This window comes from Squalius cephalus (assembly GCF_949319135.1).
Source record: "Squalius cephalus genome assembly, chromosome: 1".
In the NCBI taxonomy this organism is placed as follows: Eukaryota; Metazoa; Chordata; class Actinopteri; order Cypriniformes; family Leuciscidae; genus Squalius; species Squalius cephalus.
Window position 1 is genome coordinate 17,982,203 of NC_137122.1, and position 19,019 is coordinate 18,001,221.

General features: G+C 35.1%; 2 protein-coding genes across 5 annotated transcripts; both read left to right on the top strand.

Annotated features, from left to right (window-relative positions):
• The first annotated feature begins 807 nt into the window (after positions 1-807).
• LOC307163718 (ecto-ADP-ribosyltransferase 5-like) lies at positions 808-10,089 on the top strand. 4 transcript variants are annotated; one of them, XM_079879928.1, is made up of 5 exons: positions 825-968; positions 1,488-1,641; positions 1,719-1,776; positions 7,450-7,534; positions 7,607-10,089. In XM_079879928.1, exons 4-5 carry the CDS (start codon positions 7,487-7,489, stop codon positions 8,387-8,389), a joined length of 831 nt encoding a protein of 276 aa, XP_079736054.1. In that variant the 5' UTR covers positions 825-968; positions 1,488-1,641; positions 1,719-1,776; positions 7,450-7,486; the 3' UTR covers positions 8,390-10,089. The 4 variants fall into 4 exon arrangements, with proteins under 4 accessions (XP_079736055.1, XP_079736053.1, XP_079736054.1 ...); XM_079879929.1 differs by lacking the exon at positions 1,488-1,641 and having other exon boundaries at positions 808-968; positions 1,722-1,776; XM_079879927.1 differs by lacking the exon at positions 1,488-1,641 and having other exon boundaries at positions 810-968.
• A 2,966-nt stretch (positions 10,090-13,055) lies between these two features.
• On the top strand, positions 13,056-15,063 carry LOC307162644 (GTPase IMAP family member 8-like). The gene is made up of 2 exons (XM_079878103.1): positions 13,056-13,768; positions 13,916-15,063. Exons 1-2 carry the CDS (start codon positions 13,063-13,065, stop codon positions 14,878-14,880), a joined length of 1,671 nt encoding a protein of 556 aa, XP_079734229.1. The 5' UTR covers positions 13,056-13,062; the 3' UTR covers positions 14,881-15,063.
• Positions 15,064-19,019: the final 3,956 nt, after the last annotated feature.

A 19,019-nucleotide genomic window follows, 5' to 3' on the forward strand; every position in this document is an offset into this window, starting at 1 on the left:
GACCATAATATAGGCTATAGTTAGTTGGCTAGAAAAAAGAGCTATAGAGTATTTTGCTAAATATGTGTACTATATTATATATTTATTATATGTTTACTTATATCGTTAAATAAAGTTATAATAAAACGCACTATATCTCTCTCTGTATGTTTATAGCATTAGGTGAGTTGTTTTTTTCTTGAGAAAAATTAATGTCTATCTTGTGTAGCCTACCTAATATTTATCCAAATGAGTCAATATTAAATCAAATCACAATAATTGAATTGAAATAATAAAAAAGCGTAGCTTACCAGAAATTGTACCATGTAAACATTGTAACATGTTGTCACTAAACCTAATAAAATTCAGTTTAGTTGCTATAATATTTTGACAATTACAATACACTTATTGTGATGCAATATTTTTTTTACATCCCCCCTAACATGTGGTAAAATGATGGGAACAGACTTTGTTGTGGGGAGTTTAGACTATATTTATCCTAGCTAGCCACAAGTCTCTCCTGCGCTGGCTCAACTCCTCTGTCTCCTTCCATTCACGTTTTCTGACAGTCGGTATCGCATAAAAACTTCAGGGTTCTTATTGCTGTTGTTAGAACAGATTATTATTACTGACAGAATTAATAAAGTTTATTGAACAAACTCTTGCTGTTTCTCGGTTCATTTGTGCTGAATGTCTCCGTGATCGTTCTTGCTCTCAACTACCAGTCAAGGACCTTTTGCAGACTGTACTAAAAAAAAATAGTAATGTGCAGGAATCTTCCACAGGAAAAACAACAGGAAGATGGTGTAACTGCAACAGGGAGGAGCAGAACAGAACTGGAACTGAAACTCAAGCTGAACAACAAGATTTGTTTCATGCAGATATGATGGCACTATAAACCATTGCAAACCATCACATCTGTGAAGTGTTATCATGGACTTGTGATCGGTCAGATCCAGTGAAGGTGGCGACGGCTCCAGCAGCTTCTGGTAAGAGACCGTCTGAAACACTGTGTGTACCAAAGGAATAGTTTAGTTTAGATGGGGGGGAGGGAGTTCATATTTAACTAAACAGTTCATTTTGGTTTGCAATTGACTTTTTGCTCCAAATAAAAGTTTAGGAAATGCCTCTGCTGATACATGAACTGTAACTTTAGTGTGAGAGATTCACATTATAGTTCTGTTTAAGTGTGTGTGTGTGTGTGTGTGTGTGTGTGTGTGTGTGTGTGTGTAGAGGGAGAAAACTAGTTTTGATTATAAAACTATTTTGCTGTACACTACAAATACTGCAGAAACTGCTTGATTTCACTCATATAAGGCCGAAAGTATTACCTTATTGTTGTAATAAAGTGTTCATAATGTAATAATGTTCTCAAAATGTACTAAAATCTTGAGCTCATAATTGTGGGCCATATAGGCCATTTATATTTATATACATATTATATATATGATCGGTGTCTGATCATGTTTACTGAGTGTTGTGCACCAATCAGGCTCCTTCTCTCACAGGTAACAGACAGAACAGGGATAACTAACTGTAGGAAGAGCATTTTAACTGACAGTACAGCTAAACACTGCGGACTAGCACCTCTAGAAACCTTTGTTAAAGGCACACTATTCAAGATTTGTACCTTAATATAACAGCTTCAAAGTCATTTTGATGGTAAACGAACTCGTAGAAACATCTTTCATTTTAAGAGTGTGGTTTATTAATGTTTAGTGCTGTTTTTGTTTTCTTAGAAGCATTACTCTTGTGATCTGTCTGGATTCACTAAAGATCAACCTTCCACACCTACAGGTAAGAAATCTCTCCATACAGTTGCTGCCAAGATGGGTTTTTTTTAAAAACGCTTATCTAATGTATTTAAAATTTTAATTCCTGTGGTAGTAGGGCCTTTACATTTGAATCATTGTACTCTGTAAAATAAGAGTGAAAAGACATAAATTCTTATAATGGGCTAATTGAAAACCATGCTTTCGATTTAAACCTGTTTCCATCAGTTTAATAGCCTTGAAATCGAATTTTAGTTTGCAGCCAGTGTCGTCTAGCAACTCTCCATTGGCTTGCGAGCTGGAGAAACCAAACTCTAGTCAGGCCAATCACATCGTGTATAGAGTCGGCGGGCGGGCTTAACATAATGACGGCAGAGTTGAGACGGTTCAGAGTGAATTCCCTGCTAATTGAAAACAAAGAGGAGCTGCTGCTTCTGGCGAACAGTGGCCTTTCGAATCAGCTTTGGCCGCGACTCTGGAAGACTTGAAGTTAACTTTGAGAAAAGAACAAAGAACGGCACTGAAGTCATTCTTAAAAAAGGTAGATGTGTTCGGATTATGTCGCCTTCTTTGCTCTGGTTGGTTGTAGCGCTGTCCTATTGCGTGCAGAGGGAATTTGAAAGACAACCGTTTATCCCGCCCCTCGGATTGTGCCAATGGTGAGTTCCCAGACTCAACATCTTGATGTGGGTCTGGCTTGTCAGGCTATCAGTTAAACACTCTCCATATAAAAAAATTTGAATAAACAATTTTTTTTTTTTTTTTTTTTTTTTTTATTATTTATTTGATTGGGACAGTGCAATTTAATGAACATAACATGGAGTACATGCATGTAAAAATGCCGGATTTTAGCCAAGGGCTAATTTCCATCCGTAGTCCCACGGGCTAGGATCACACAACTAACAAAAACAGTACAGAATAAAATTTACATCTACAGTCAATTCGTAAACTTGCTAAATCCTATATACAATATTCACACAAGACTACCTTCAACTTCACAAACACTCATCCATATACACATCACAACATAAAAACATAAAAAACATAAAACATAAAAATAATTTTTTTAAAAAGGATAAAAGATACATACTAATGTGTGCAGCTTTGATTTGCCCATAGCCATTTTTTCAAGTGGACTTTAAACAAGCTATATGTATTACATTCTCTTAATGTTAGAGGAAGACTATTCCACAGGTTCCCACCTCGGACAGACAGGACCGTCTGACCGAAGGTGGTACGCCTGTGAGGTATAATCAAGTCTCCTCTAGAAGAGGCTCGTGTGGACCTCAGAGAATTTTCTTTGGATTTAATAAATTCCTTCAGAGGTGGCGGAGCGAGGGAGTGAAGAACCTTATATATCAGACAGGCCATTTTCAAATTAATCATATTTTGAAAATCTAATAATCTATGTTTTTTTAGCACTTGACAATGGTGGTGGGATAGCGGTTTTTTATCTAATGTTTTTAATGCCTTTTTATACAGACTTTCTATGGTTTTAAGTGTTGTGGGGCAAGCAAGAGACCAGGTAGTCAAACAGTAATCAAAATGAGAAATAATCATCGAATAAAAATATGTTTTAGCAGCACCCATAGTTAGATTATTTCTAATGTGCCTAAAATTTTGAAGATTAAATTTGACCACCTTTACGACTTTTTTTACATGACTTTTGAAACAAAGTGTTGAATCAAGGACTACCCCAAGATATTTGAATTCTGAAACCAGGCGAAGTTCCTCTCCGTTCAGGAAGACATTTGATCTGCTTACTTCGACATGACGTTTTGAGAAGTACATGCACACAGTTTTTCTGGTGTTCAACATGAGGCATGAATTCCTAAGCCAGTCCTGCACATAAGATAGTGCAGCTGTGAGATCAGCAGCTGCTTGTTGAATGGTTTTTGCTTGAGTGTAAATTACTGCGTCATCCGCATACATCTGCGAGAAGACGTTTGGACATGAGTTTGGTAGGTTATTGATGAAAAGAGAGAACAGAACCGGCCCAAGAACAGACCCCTGCGGGACACCAACTCCAGATTCTAAACAAGGAGATTTGACACCATCTACTACCACGTACTGTTTCCTGTGGGACAGATAGGATTTAAACCATAAAAGTGCTTGATCAGAGATGTTAAATTGAGTCAACCTGGAAATTAAAATCTGATGGTTAACAGAGTCAAAGGCTTTCTTCAAATCTAAGAAGACAGCCCCGACACAAGGACTCTTGTCAAGCAGACCTTTTATGTTTTCTGTTAACACACACAGGGCACTATCGGTGGAGTGATGGGTCCGAAAACCGAACTGTAATGGATGTAGTGAAGGTTGGACATTTTCCAGATGAGCAGTCATCTGTCTGACTACCCACTTCTCCGCTATTTTTGATATAACGGGAAGTATGCTAATAGGTCTATAATTAGACATGTCTGTTGTAGCACCTGATTTAAGTATTGGTATCACTGCAGCCACTTTCCAATCTGCAGGGACTATAGAGTGGTTAAAGGACATATTAAGAAGATGGGTTATTGGACGTATTAAATAATCCTTATACTCTTTAAAAAAATGTGTATTAAGGCCAAATGCATCAAGAGCTTTTGACATTTTCATGCCATCAATAATTTTTGTAACTTCATAGTCTGAGATTTCAATGATTTTAAATACAGGCTGATGTGGATCAGAGATATTGTCGGAACACAGAGATGGATCAAAATGCTGCGTAATCTCTTTCACAGACTTTATAAAGAAACTGTTAAAATTGGTGGCTATGGAAACTGGATCTTTAATTATTGAATCATTAATTTGAAGCTCCATTTCCTTATTGTTTTTATTTAGATGTCGACCAAGCAGTTTGTTTAGATTTTGCCATACTAATTTTCCATTGCCGTTTGCATTCTCTATTATTTTAATGAAAAAATTAGCTTTGGCCTGTCTCAGACTGCGTGTTACCTTATTTCGTATATGGGTAAACCTTTGACGGTCTGTTGTTAAACCTGATTTTAAAAATTGCTTTAATATCAGGTCTCTAGCTGACATTAGATTTTTACATTCTTTGTTCAGCCAAGGCAAATGGCACCTTTTTTTACATTTATATCTTCCTCTGCTTGAATGGGTTGAGATAACATCCTTCAGAGATTTAAGAAATTTACTGGTACATAATTCAGGATTGTCATCATACAGAATTGTATCCCATTCCAGTGATGACAGGGCTGTTGCCACATTTTGTCGTTGGCTGTTAGGTATAAATTCATAAGGAGACCTGTTATTTGTGGGGTTAAGGAAATCATTATTAACCCTCAACTTGGACAATTTCCTAGAAAAAAGTATAATATTATGATCTGAGAGACCAGTCAGGAAATTGTATGATCTAATTATCCTTTCAGGTCTGTTGCTGAAAAGTAGATCTATTTTAGTTTTAGAGTGTTTCGTTATCCTTGTTGGATGCTGAACAAGTTGGGAAAAATTAAGATTTTCCATCGTATGCTTTAGTGTTTTCCTATCTTTTTTACAGTCCCAGTTCACATTAAAATCTCCAATTACAATAACTTCATTAGACTTGTTATATGTTGTATGATGTTTAAGTAGTGCCTGCAGTTGTTCATAGAAGTCAACTTTGGCTGATGGTGGACGGTAAAGGCAAACCAGAGTAAAACTCATCTCTGCAGAGAGGGAAATTTTAACTGAAACATTTTCTATTTTGATCTCACTTGGCACACTTAGTTGTAAACACTTCAAATTATTTTTCACATACAGCAGTACACCCCCACCTCTTCCTTTACCTCTGTCCCTTCTAAACACATTTATTTGGTTTATTTGGTATTTGTTTATTTGATGTTCTGGTGTGCAGAACACATGCATCTTTACTGACTGCAATGACCTTAAACATATGCACAAGAGAAAAACAATACGCCCTTGGACATAACATAACATTTCCTTTTTTTATTTTACTTTCATCACTACTCTATCCTGCGCATGTTATAAAATATAATAAAAGCTGATAGTGATGATACAGAGGTCAGAAATAGCTGTTTTTTTAGGACAAAAAAAATATGTGGCTGAAATATGTTGTAGTTCTTGTGTTTCTCTATTTTGTGTTCTTGTTGTTTCTCTATTTTCTGTTCTTGTTGTTTCTCTTTCCTTCAGTGATTCTGCTTGTTAACAGCAGGTGTTCATCACTAATGCTCAATCTTCACTTAATTAATCACTGAATTATTTCATTAACTTTTTTAACACTCTTTAGAGTAGGACCATATGTACTCTGATCAGAGATAATTTAACTCTGGGGATTTTGCTGTGTACTCTGAACCTAGCCTGGTCCTACCAGACTCTCGTACATTGACAAGCATTGACTTCCTTGTAGGCGGGTACTCTGTTTAAGTTTAAAACTATTGGATCTGCCCAGAGTCACTCTGGATCTGCCATAACCAATCGCTAACGTTTGGTCATGACTAAACTTCAACTCAAACTAGCGCACAACCTCGACGTCATCGTTCTCAGCCACTCCCTCTGTACGCTGATTGGACCGGTAAAAAATTTACCGGAGAAAACCCGCAAAAAATATGGAAAACCCAGACGATGTACTGAAGGAAAATGAAAATTGAGCGGAAGTACATAGGAAGGCGTAGCCAGGTTACCCTGAACCTACCCCTAAACCTAACCTTCACTGTAAGGTGAATAAAGTTAGTACACATGGTCATGTACTGTAAAATAAAGTGCAAATCAAAGTCCTAAAATTCAATTGAGTTTTCAATATTTGTTGGATGAACTTCAAAGTACTTGAGAAAGTGGGTTATTTGTGGGCATTTCTTTAAGTTTCTTTTCATTTTCACTTTCTCAGTGAGAACAAATATACTGTCTTGTGTAATGAAGGGTCCTTTCTTATCATACAACACACACACATTGTCCCAGAATATGCACACATACATTAGTTATCATATTGTCATATTGGCACCTCCGTCTTATAATACCACCGGTGCACCACAGGAGAGGGCCGTCACCTGAGTATCGACTCTCGTCACAAACGCACCTGAACTGCATTATGCTTATCAGCCTGGCTAGAAATAGCCCAGATCGCACACGCTTGATGAATAAGTCATGGCAACATATGTATTTACATTACATTACTTTAACTTATCAAAAATTGTAAGAAATTTCAACTTTTTTGAAAATCGAAATTTAAGTCAGCTTAATATAATTTAAGTTGAAATGACTTGCACTGCCAAGTTGATGATTATTAAAAAATTAGGCACCAACTGAACTTAAGTTTTTAAGTTGAAATAGGTGGATTTTTACAGTGCATATAATAATAATAATAATAATAATAATAATAATACATTTTATTTAGAAAAGCGCCTTTCAAGGTGCCCAAGGACACTGTACAAATTGGTATAGTAAAGAACATACAAAAAAAAAAATGCAGCTACATCCAAGATGGAATTCACTGACAGTAGACAGTACAGTCAGCTTGGGACATAGACACAGTACATAAAAGGCCAAGATGCAGAGAAAATATAAACACCCTCAAATGGCATACATGAGTGCACTGAGCACGAGGTAAAGACAGTGCAAGCAAAATCAGCGGGCTGACAAGAAAGCTGAAATAAAAAGATGTGTTTTTAACTTAGTTTTAAAAATGGATATATATCAGTGAACATCACATGGATTTTGTATGTGTGAAACCTGGTTGTGTTTCTTGTCTGCGCTTCACTAGATCTACTGGATCATCTGAGGGATTCGACTGAATCAAGATGCTGTTGATCATTAAAGCTCTTCTTCTCATTTCAGCTGTTCTACAGGTGAGCTTGTGTTTGAGTAATATTACAGAGATGAATACTGATGATTGATCATTATGATTCCTCTCACTGCAGGATAACAGACATGCTGCTGAAGGACTTCCACTGGATATGGCAGAGAATTCAGTTGATGACCAATTTTACAGTTGGTTTAACTGGTGTTCAAAGAAGATGGAGCATCGAGTGCAGACAGAATTTCTGGAGAAGGAAATGTCATCTAACTATGTATTTGCAAGAGTTTGGACAGATGCTGAAAAGAATCACAAACCACCAGGAGATAATTTGTCAAAGAATCATTCAGTTGCCATTTATGTGTACACATCTCATGAGCTGTATGAGGAATTCAATAATGCTGTTCATACTGATAAACAAAAATATAAATACGGGACCTATTCATGGTATTCACTTCACTTTTGGTTAACAGAAGCGATACAGATTCTGAAGAAAACACAAACTAAATGCTACGATACTTACCGTGGTACTAAAGTTGAATTTGATAAGGATGTTAAGGGCAAAGAAGTTCGTTTTGGCCAGTTTGCCTCATCCTCTCTTGATCGTAGTATAGCAGCAAACAAGTTTGGAACTAAATCTTGTTTTGAAATCTACACTTGTTCAGGTGCTGAGCTGACAAAATATTCAAAGTTTCCTGATCAGAAAGAGGTGCTGATTCCTCCATATGAGACATTTACAGTCAGTGAAGTGAAGCAGAATGATCCCTGGTGTGAAACTGTGTACATTTTGAAAAGCTATACAACAAGAAGTGACCTGAAGTGTGCAGCAGCAAGCGGTGGAAACCAAGTTGCTTTTTTAAATGTTTTATTAATTTTAATCGTTTTTTGCTCTGTGGTTAGCTACTAATCAGATAAACACTGCATGTTTCTTGTTGTTATTAAACATCAAATTGATTGTCATGCTTTATTGAATCAAATATTCATGCGCTGGTCAGCAGTGGGAGAAGTCAAAGCAGCTGATTTAATATATTGGAAAACTGAGATCTGAGTCTTTGCAAAATATGCAGATAATACAACTTTTAAAATAATTGTAATTGTATCAACCAAATTCAAAACTGTTTTATAATATGGTAAATAAACTTGTAATTTGTAAGGGTTACAGTGATAACCTGAACAATGAGCACAAAACTCAAGATCAAGAAAGTATGTGAAGTTCATTGACCTTTGGGATTGTTGAGTTATGTGACATTTTAATGTGTACTTCCATTTTAAATTCCCAGGGAGAAGAGAAAGTTCAGCCCAAACTGACCGTTTGCTGTGAAGCTGTCTTGCCAAATGCTGATGCCATTTTGTATGTGATGCAAATGCTTTGTGCTTAAGGGAAAACCCTGTGATTTCTGAAGGGTATAAATTGTGAGACCTTCAACTGTTCGAGGCCGATCCTTGTGGTGAAGATACTCGTATTTTTCTAATGTTGATTTTTATTCTGTACTTTGTTATTAAAACGAAACCATTGAAAGTGGTGATTCGTAAACTTCTCTATAACAAGTCTCAGAGTGATTTTCTTCTGAAAACTATTATCTGAACCTGGACAAAAATCCCATCGAGCCTCAAGAGCACGAACATCCAGACTGAGTTTGGCACAGACTCCCCTTGGGAATTTCTAACCAGCGGACAGCGCTAAAAACCTGAAGGTAATTCCAAATCTTCTTGATTTGTACAGGTTATGGAGATGTGTGATGGAAATCTTAGTCATTTAGGGGGAATATAAATACATCTGGATACACAGCAAACAGGTTTACAAGACTGGCTGATGTCAGTGTGAATGCGGTTCTGTGCTGATTCGCTTCAGTTCCTCCGGGAGGAGAAGGGGTTTCAGATGATCGACTCACTTCGAGACGCTTTCATACAGGCTTTATCAAACTGTTCAGCATCTGTGGGAGATTATTTCTGACAAAATGAATAAAGTTTATCAAACAAACACTTGCTGATTCTCAGTTCATTTGTGCTGAATGTCTTGTGTGTCAACAACTGATTATTCTTGCTCTCAACTACAAATCAAAGATTTGGAAGAATTTACAAATGAAATTTGACAGAGAAAGAACATGCAGGAATTCGCTACAGGGGACAAAACAGGAAGATGATGAAATTGCAACAAGTAGAAGCAAAACGGAAGTGAAACTAAAGCTGAATGACGCCTGAACAGCAGCTCAGCAAATATGTCAATCATATCAACAGCTTACGCAAATATGTTGACAATATAAACCATTGAAAACATATATTGAGATGTTTTTAATGATGTGAATTGCATTTCTTTTCTGTGAAGCCATTTTGTGGATTGTTATCAGATACTGTAAAGATGGCGACAGGGCCTGAACCACCCTCAGGTAAGAGACCGTAAAGAAGTGTACAAATAAGGAGAGCTAGGTACAAATAAAATAAAACTTCTGTAAAAAAAAAAAAAAAAAAAAAACATTAAACTGTTAAAACAGGCATAAAGTGAAAGCTCAGCTCCAAGTGAGTTTTTTTCTGCAACGTTATGTTTTATGCAAATATGTTGACAATATAAACCATTGAAAACATATATTGAGATGTTTCTTATGATGTGAATTGCATTTATTTTCTGTGAAGCCATTTTGTGGATTGTTATACTGTAAAGATGGCGACAGGGGCTGAACCACCCTCAGGTAAGAGATCGTCTGTTCACACTCTTTACTTTTGTTATGCATTTGACTTCAACAAGTTAATTTGGCTTGTAGTTGATAATGTTCTCCACTTTGTTTACTCTAAATAAAAGTTTGAGAATAGACTGAAATGTGAACTGTAGCTTCTTAGTAGTGGGACAGATTGACAACAAAGTTCTGTTTGTTCAAGTAAGACTTCATGGTGCCTCCGGCCAGCAGCACAACAAAATCGATCATGCATGATATCCATTCTTATCACTTTCATGAAACTGACAAAATCAATATGGCACTTTACATAACATGAATAGATCATAGAGCTCTCTATGATCAAATATATTTTAAACAACATGTCATCACTATGTTAACTGCCCAAGAATCACATCAGACTTGTATGATAATTGACAATGTTCACGCTTTAACTTCACGTACATTTATAGAATTGGGATTCTGTATCTGTGGTTAAAGGCAGGCCCGTTTCCAGAATCAAATCACTGAGAGTGCTTCTGAAACTACTGATGGTGCTTTAGTAAAGAGCAGATGTAATGTGTCAGCAATGGATCCTAAGCACCACCATAACAAGAATAGCAATGTACAGTGAGAGATTTACAAGATTATTTATTACTTTAGAACTCGAATATTTTTCAATTAATTTATTTAGCCTAAATCCAGTTTTTGTATCTGTTTGGAATCTGATCATATTTAGCAATATATTAGCAAAATATTGAGCGGCAAAAAATAACATGAAATCAGATTTTTACAAATCCGTTTTGACCTACAGTACATTAATTTGGGGTGGGAATCTTTTGGACTCACGATTCAATTTAAAATAAATTTAGATTCGATATGTGCAGTTTGATTGTAGTGGACCGTTTTGTGTTACTTTTCTTATTTGACTGCGATAGACTGTTTAATAGGTCTAGAAGAAAAGAAATTCTACAGAATTAAATGTGAACCTTGAAATTGATTTAGTTTTTCTTCAACAAATGCCCTTTAAGCTGATTACAATCATTACATGCAGTCTTCTGTATTAAAGCAAGGCAGGCCATTTTATTTTAACTTTGACATTAAAAATAGGAACAAAGAAGCAAATTACAAACAATAGGACAAATATCATAGAAAAATATAAAAAATAAAATAAAAAATAAACTTTATGTTTATCAGGAACCGTATAGCATATTAAGAAATACTACCGAAATTGAATAATCAAATGTAAAAATAAAACACTGTATAGTTTTCACTGTATGAGTTAAATATAAACTGATTCATAATAAGGATAAAAAAGTTATTCAGTCAAAAGCAGTGAGTGTTTTTTATTAACATTAATGAAACGTATGGCAAAAGTTTTTGAAACGGCTGTCCTTTACAGAATAATGCACGGATACACATTTTGTTTTCGTTCGCGTAGAATGAAACCATATGGTGCGTTCAAGTCATCTCGTATAGATCGTATTTACGAGTTGAACGCACTTGAACGCCACCACAATGTCGTAAATACCAGTGGGGAGCTCGGGATTTTCTCTAAGCTCCGATCTTTACGAGTTGGGGGCGTGTCAGTGATTAACATGGCGGAATACACAATATTTAAAGTTATTTAGCTGTGATATTGTCAGACTTTTCTATTAACAGCTCAGTTAGCTAATCGCCAACACAGAATATGATAGTATAATATAACAATGCAACATATAACGATGTGTTGGCAGTGGCTTCATAAATTCATTAAAAACATAAAAATACAAAGTACACCTGATGCACATTTCTTTGTTCTTCATTTTCTAGAACAAGAGTTTAAGAACCTTACTGTATTTTTGTGTAATTAATTAAGAGAAAGTACTCCACCATTTTGCTCCGACAAAAGTGACTTGAACGCACATGCCGTTATAAGCACGACTTCCCACCTCGTACGTACGAACCCAAGTTCCCAAGAGGACTTGAACGCACCAATAGGCCATAACAGACTGTGTTTACATTGAATACTTCAGTCCACTCACACAATGTGCATTTTGACATAATTGTGTGTGTAGCTGTTAAAGAGAACTGAGTTCGCGATCGCCTGCATGAGCATCTGTGTGTGTACTGTACTTCATCTACGTCCGTCAGCGCGAACAAAGCATTGAGTCCTTGTTCACCGCTTGTCAATTGAATAACGTTTAAGTAACTTAAAGTAATACTGCGAAGTTAAAGAAGTCTAACACTTTTGAAAATGTGTGAATTGGATTTTTGAAATCGCGATTTGAAATTTATGAATCGATTTGTTTTCCGCACCCCTATCATTCATATGTGGTTTAAAATGCTATTCGAATTGCATTTTTGGAAATGCATTTCTAATCATATTTTGCGTGGTTTATGCGACTTTCTCATGCCATGTAAAACGTAATGTCAGACGTTATAGGAAACATGATGCTGAAAGTCACTGCAGAAACCAACAGTTGTGTTGCTACAAAGTACTGGTCGAGCAGAAAATTACAATATAGGCTAATGGCGATGTGTTTTGAGAGCGGCGGGGGCAGCAGCACATACCAGCCTCCTATGTTTCTGCCTAGAAATGAGTAAGGTATTTTTCAATTAAGGGTTGTTGAAGATATAATTCAAGTTAAAAAGCTGTCACTCATCTCATTTCATCACGATCTCATAAAGTTCTGTTATAATCAATGAAGCTGTCCATACTGCACACTGAATCTCTTATTTACACTTTGTTTGTTATAACTCTGGTGTTTTGAGCAGTGACTGGAACTTAAACACCTCTGATCGGTATCTGTGACTGGCTATACTGAATAACGCTGTCAGAACATGTTGTAAATGAAAACATTTGACATCCGCAAAGTGCAAACACAAATAGACACGTTTGTCAAATCTGTTCCGTCAATATATTACAGTATCAACTGAGGGTGCTACCAACATGTCAATTAACTTGACTTTGCATAATTTTTACATTCATACACCATATTTTCTGCCTCTTTCAGGGATGTCAGCGATCAGCTCCAGTACAGATGATCCGGTGATCCGGATTCTTCTGATGGGCAGAAATGGTTCTGGGAAAAGCTCATCTGGAAACACTATACTGGGAGAAAAGAAGTTTAAAGTTAAGAAACATGAGTCTGAAGTTTGTGAGGGTAAAACACAGATTGGAGAGAAGCAGGTTGCTGTGATTGATTGTCCGGATCTACTGGATCCAGATCTGAATAAAGAGAAGCTGGAGAAGATGAAGGAGCAACTGGTCTCTCGATGTTCAGAAGGTCTCAGTGCAGTTCTGATCTCCGTTCCTCTAGAGGAACCTGTGCAAAATGAGGAGGAGATCCTGGATTATATTAAAGGTTTATTTGGTCCTGAAGTTCAGAAGTACATCATGATTCTGTTCACACATGGAGACGAACTGGAAGATCTGGAGGAGACCATTGATGAGCATCTACAGAAGAAAAAACATCTCCAGCAACTGGTGACTGAAGGTGGAGGAAAGTTTCACTGTTTTAATAACAAGAGTAAACATGGTGATCAAGTCCCAGAACTACTGCAGAAGATCAAAGGAATCATGATGGAGAACAGTGGGAAATTTATCATGGAACAAATGACGAGGAGAGCAACCATGGATGATCCTATTGAAAAGTGTAAGTTATTTTATCTTTATAAACTACTTCAGTATTACAAACAAATGGCGGTTTGTTCACTTTAAAAATCACTAGTATTTCATCACACTGATCTTAAGGGAAGAATCCATAGAGACTGTTTTATAAGTATTGATCTTTCTGCTGTAGTTTCAGGAGAGTCTCCATCAGATGCGATTCCTGAGAGGAAAGATCTCAGGCTGGTTCTGCTGGGAAAAACTGGAGCTGGAAAAAGTGCCACTGGAAACACCATCATCGGCAGAAACCGGTTTGAATCTTCAGCCAGTTCAAAGTCTCAGACGAAACAGTGTCAGTCAGAAACTACAGTGAGGATCGGTAAACAGATCTCAGTGATCGACACACCTGGACTTTATGATACTGAACTTGATGAAAAGGAGGTTATAGCTGAAATAGCAAAATGTATAACATTATCCTCTCCTGGGCCACATGCTTTTCTCATCGTCATTAAAGTGGGTCGATTCACTGAGGAGGAGAAAAATACAGTGCAGCAACTCAGAGAAGTGTTTGGAGAACAGATGGAAAAATACACCATGATCCTCTTCACCCATAAAGATCAGTTAGAGAAGAAAAAGCAAACCGTTGAAGAGTTTTTACAGCTCTGTGATTCAAATCTTAAAAAACTTATACAGAATTGTGAAAACAGATTCTTCTGTCTGGACAATGAGTCTTCCGGTTACCCACAATTCAAAGATCTCCATAGCAAGATAGAGAAGATGGTGAAAGAAAATGGAGGACACTTTACAAATGACATGTTTGAGGGAACAGAGAAACACATTCGGGAGATTCAGAAGCAGAAACTGGATGAGAAAGTGAAGCACCACAAACAGGAGCATAAAGGAGGCATTTTAACAGAATGGCAGAAAATATACTGGAGTTTAGTAGAGGAGTCACGACAGGAAGCTGAGCGGATTATTTTTGCTGAAGTATACATAGCTGTAGCCAAAATCATGGGGAAGTTAATGGTGACCGATGAAGAGAGAGAGAGTGCCATAAAGGAGGCTGAGAGCAAAGGAGTCGGTCGTACAGAAGCTGTTCAACTTGCAATCAGAGCAACGGGGAAACTAGCAAAACAGAAAATATGTGGAGTTCAGTGAAAAACATCATCAAACACTCAAGACTGACAAGCTCAACTTTTTAATGTAAATCTTGTAACATCACCTCATCAATACAGGTCTGTGATTCCACACCGCTTGCACTGTATCTCCAATAACAAATATGAACTGATCCTGCAAAATGAATGTTTAAATCCAGATAAACACAAAAATACTACATATTCCAAAACAAATAGTAATTGAACAACTCTTTAAATACAAAATGAAATTGAACACATTACAAGCATTTTTTCTAGAGGTGGGTAATATATTAAATATTTATGGTGGTTATAAGATTGATTATTTGTATTAAATGTAGGCTATATAAACGTCTTCGAGTGTTACAATATTGGATCAGCATTCAGCAAATGTTTAGTAGCTTGTTTAAAATAATTTAAAAAGTCGGTTTAGTTTTTTTTTTTTTAAATCAGCAACCAAATTCCTCGAACACGACCACACACGCCTTCCTCACATTACAATGTAAGACATTATTAGAATGCAATCATATATAAATTATTGAAAACATGATTAATTCACCTCCCGAGTCTATTGAGTTTATAATATCTGCGATTAAAATGAACTCAGCAACTGACATGTTATGGTGAAAAAAAAATTAACTAAAGAAAGCATCAATATATACTTACTTGACTGATTATTTGCAGCATAACGTCTCATCTGCAAACAAACATCCAAACGTGGTATAACGTGGTGCTCCTTTTGTTCTCTTCTTTGGCTAGCTTCAGTATGATCACGCATCGCAAACGGATCGCAAAACATAGCGCATTTTTCAAACTCTAGTGAAGTAGAGCGTCATAATGACGTAGTATTTTTCGCGCATGCGCATTAAACAACATATTCATATATCATGCATGGTTAAATGTTATTTCAGCTTTTCTGTTTAAGTTGTTCTAACTCATTGTGTTGTTAAACTCTGTAAGTTCACAAAACTTTACTCATTAACCTAACTAAAAGTTAATCTTTTTTTCAATGTAGTCTAGTGTGATTAAAATTAAATGTATTTTAACTGAATTTAAATGCAAATTCATTTTGTTTACATTTGTTTAACTTTTGCTCGCAATTAATACAATTTTAAATGTGTGTTTAATTGACTTAGAACAACATAATGATATTGAAAGTATTATGTTCACAGATGTAAAGTAGCTAAAACACATTACTATTAGACTCCTCTCATATATTACATTTTATTTTCAAATATTATGTAGAAAGCTGACACTAGTTGAGTTCATAGAGCAAGGGCTGGTGATAAAAATGTCAACAATAAGTTGTACTGGATTATACTGTATAAGCAGATGTATTGGAAAAATACATTTCAACTGCATAATGCACACAGTATATATTATAGACAAAACACATTTAAAATACATTAACAAATTAATTTTGGACAACACACTTGAGTTGGAATTAAAATCAATTATTTTCCATGTTTTCCATTAAAACTGTTATTTTATATATTAGTCAATACATCAAAATAAATTCCCTTTAATAACTTATAACTTTAACTTTAATAAATTTAAAACACTATAAATCATAATTATTTAAAATGTATGTTTAAGTAAAACTTAGTAGACATTGCAAAGTGCATTTTTTAAAACATGCACTTAAGTGTGTTTATAAATATTGTCATGAAAGTGTTCTTTCTTTAAGTTAAGCTTAATTAGACATTATTACAAAGTGCATTTTTAAAAAGTGTACTTAAGTGTGTTAATAAATATTGTGATGAAAGTGTACTTACTTTAAATTAAACTTAATTAGATATTATTACAAAGTGCATTTGTAAAAAGTGCACTTAAGTGTGTTTATAAATATTGTGATGAAAGTGTACTTTCTTTAAGTTAAGCTTAATTAGACATTATTACAAAGTGCATTTTTAAAAATGCACTTAAGTGTGTTTATAAATATTATGATAAAAGTGTACTTTCTTTAAGTAAAACTTAATTAGACATTATTACAAAGTGCATTTTTAAAAAGTGTATTTAAGTGTGTTAAGAAATATTGTGATGAAAGTGTACTTACTTTAAATTAGACTTAATTAGATATTATTACAAAGTGCATTTGTAAAAATTGTACTTAAGTGTGTTTATAAATATTGTGATGAAAGTGTACTTTCTTTAAGTTAAGCTTAATTAGACATTATTACAAAGTGCATTTTTTTAAATGCACTTAAGTGTGTTTTTAAATATTGTGATGAAAGTGTACTTACTTTAAGTTAAACTTAATTAGATATTATTACAAAGTGCATTTGTAAAAAGTGCACTTAAGTGTGTTAATAAATATTGTCATTAAAGTGTATTCCCTTTAAGTACACTTAAGTGGTCTTTAATTTTAATTTTATTATATTATCTGCAAGTGCACTTTTCAAAAAGTATACTTTGATTATTTTAAGCACACAAAAAGTACACTTTCAATACAATTAAGCACACTTCTTTTTCACAAGGGATATGATGACTTTATCACCATAATCAACATAACCACCATCATTCATAAACTGTGTGTGTGCACAAGTGTGACTTGCACAAAAACAGTTCAAGTAGCAAAAGAAACACTAATGTTTTAGCATCAGCATCCCTAAAGCAAGCACTGATCTCTGTAATGGTAACTTCAAACCAAACATTTTCAATTAAACATCTCAACAACAACTTCTGTAGATGTATGACAGAAATAAAGTCATAATAATAAGTGCAATAATGTGTAATGGCTGGAAGTCAGTTGAAGTTCTTGTGTTTCTCTATTTTCTGTTCTAACAGCAGGTGTTCATCACTAATGCTCAACAATCACTTACATATTCACTTAATTATCTCACTGTAACGCTGCGTCAGTGTTACTTTTTACTCTTTGTAGTGTGGATTTTCCTGTGGGGTTGAAAGGGTTAACAGTGTAAGATAAAGAGACACACCCACCCACAACATGTATTTTAACAGTAATAAACTGTAAGTTATAAAACAGGTTTATACTGGCAACACTGTTGCCAGTAGTTTACTGTAAAATCTTGTTTTTTGGGTCACCATTGTGCAGAAGAGTAGAGCCTGTGCTTCAGTCCAGGAGAAGATTTAGAGACATTGATGATTTGCTGCATGTTGCTTTATTTAAAAGGCAGTGACTGTGTAGTTGTTGGTCCAGTGGAAATCTCTTTATTTACCAAAAAATTTTTGTGGTTTCAAATGAAATAAGTTTACAGTAATCCTTTGCTCACTTTATTAATGCATTATAAATTTTAGTTAATACTTTTAAAATGACAGCTGGTTAATTTAAGACAGTCGGTTTCTGCAAGTGAAATTAGTTAACTCGAGTTTTAGTGCATTTTTACAGTAACATACTGTACAATTAACAGTAAATTACTGGCAACAGTGTTGCCAGTATTTTACTGTAAAAAACCCCGGTAAGGTCTAACAGTGTGTATAATACTGAATAATGTCCAATGCTTTCAGGGAGTATTTTGTTCTGCATTACCTGATTAGGTTGTACGGTTACAATTTAAAGAGCATATTGTTATACATCAAACAATATTACATCAAACAATATGAAAATTGCAATGCTTGAGCCCCTGCACTGAATACTCAGTAAATCTTACTGAAAATGGCCTTAAATTCTAATATCTATGTTTAAGTTCTGTGTAAATGTAATAACATTTGGATTGAGGAGGCATTAGGAATATGATTTATTAATGTATTTACAAAATAATGTAAACTATATTAAAATAACTACATTATATGCATATGTACATTTGAGTTGAAAATGTTATTAATTTTTTTTATATATATATAAAAAAATCTCTGCCCACGCATGCAATAAGCTAATGCTTAAGTCCAAATTACCTTCTCTAAGAAGTATCTTCTCCGAATTCGCGACCCTTCATGGATAGATGGATAAAAAATATGGAATTGTATGGAATTCTACGGTTTATTTTACAGATTTTTTTTATTTTATTTTCCGCCAAATTATAGAGAGTAGTATGAGAGCCTCAAGCATCACCAGACACAACTGGGCCACCATCACAGTTCCATCATGCAAGCTGTGGTGAGATTTGGTATTTATCTCACTTCCTGAAGAACCCCTAGTATCGAAGTAACTAGGTAGTCTTTTGCTGTCAGGTTAGAATAGGATTAAATTCTCACTAGCTTGTT

Excerpts from the sequence above, each read along its gene's own strand:
- LOC307163718 (XM_079879929.1), top strand. The coding sequence starts at position 7,487 with ATGCTGTTGATCATTAAAGCTCTTCTTCTCATTTCAGCTGTTCTACAG. Across the intron at positions 7,535-7,606 it reads TCATTTCAGCTGTTCTACAG|GATAACAGACATGCTGCTGA; the intron begins GTGAGCTTGTGT and ends CTCTCACTGCAG.
- LOC307162644 (XM_079878103.1), top strand. The coding sequence starts at position 13,063 with ATGTCAATTAACTTGACTTTGCATAATTTTTACATTCATACACCATAT. Across the intron at positions 13,769-13,915 it reads GGATGATCCTATTGAAAAGT|TTTCAGGAGAGTCTCCATCA; the intron begins GTAAGTTATTTT and ends TTTCTGCTGTAG.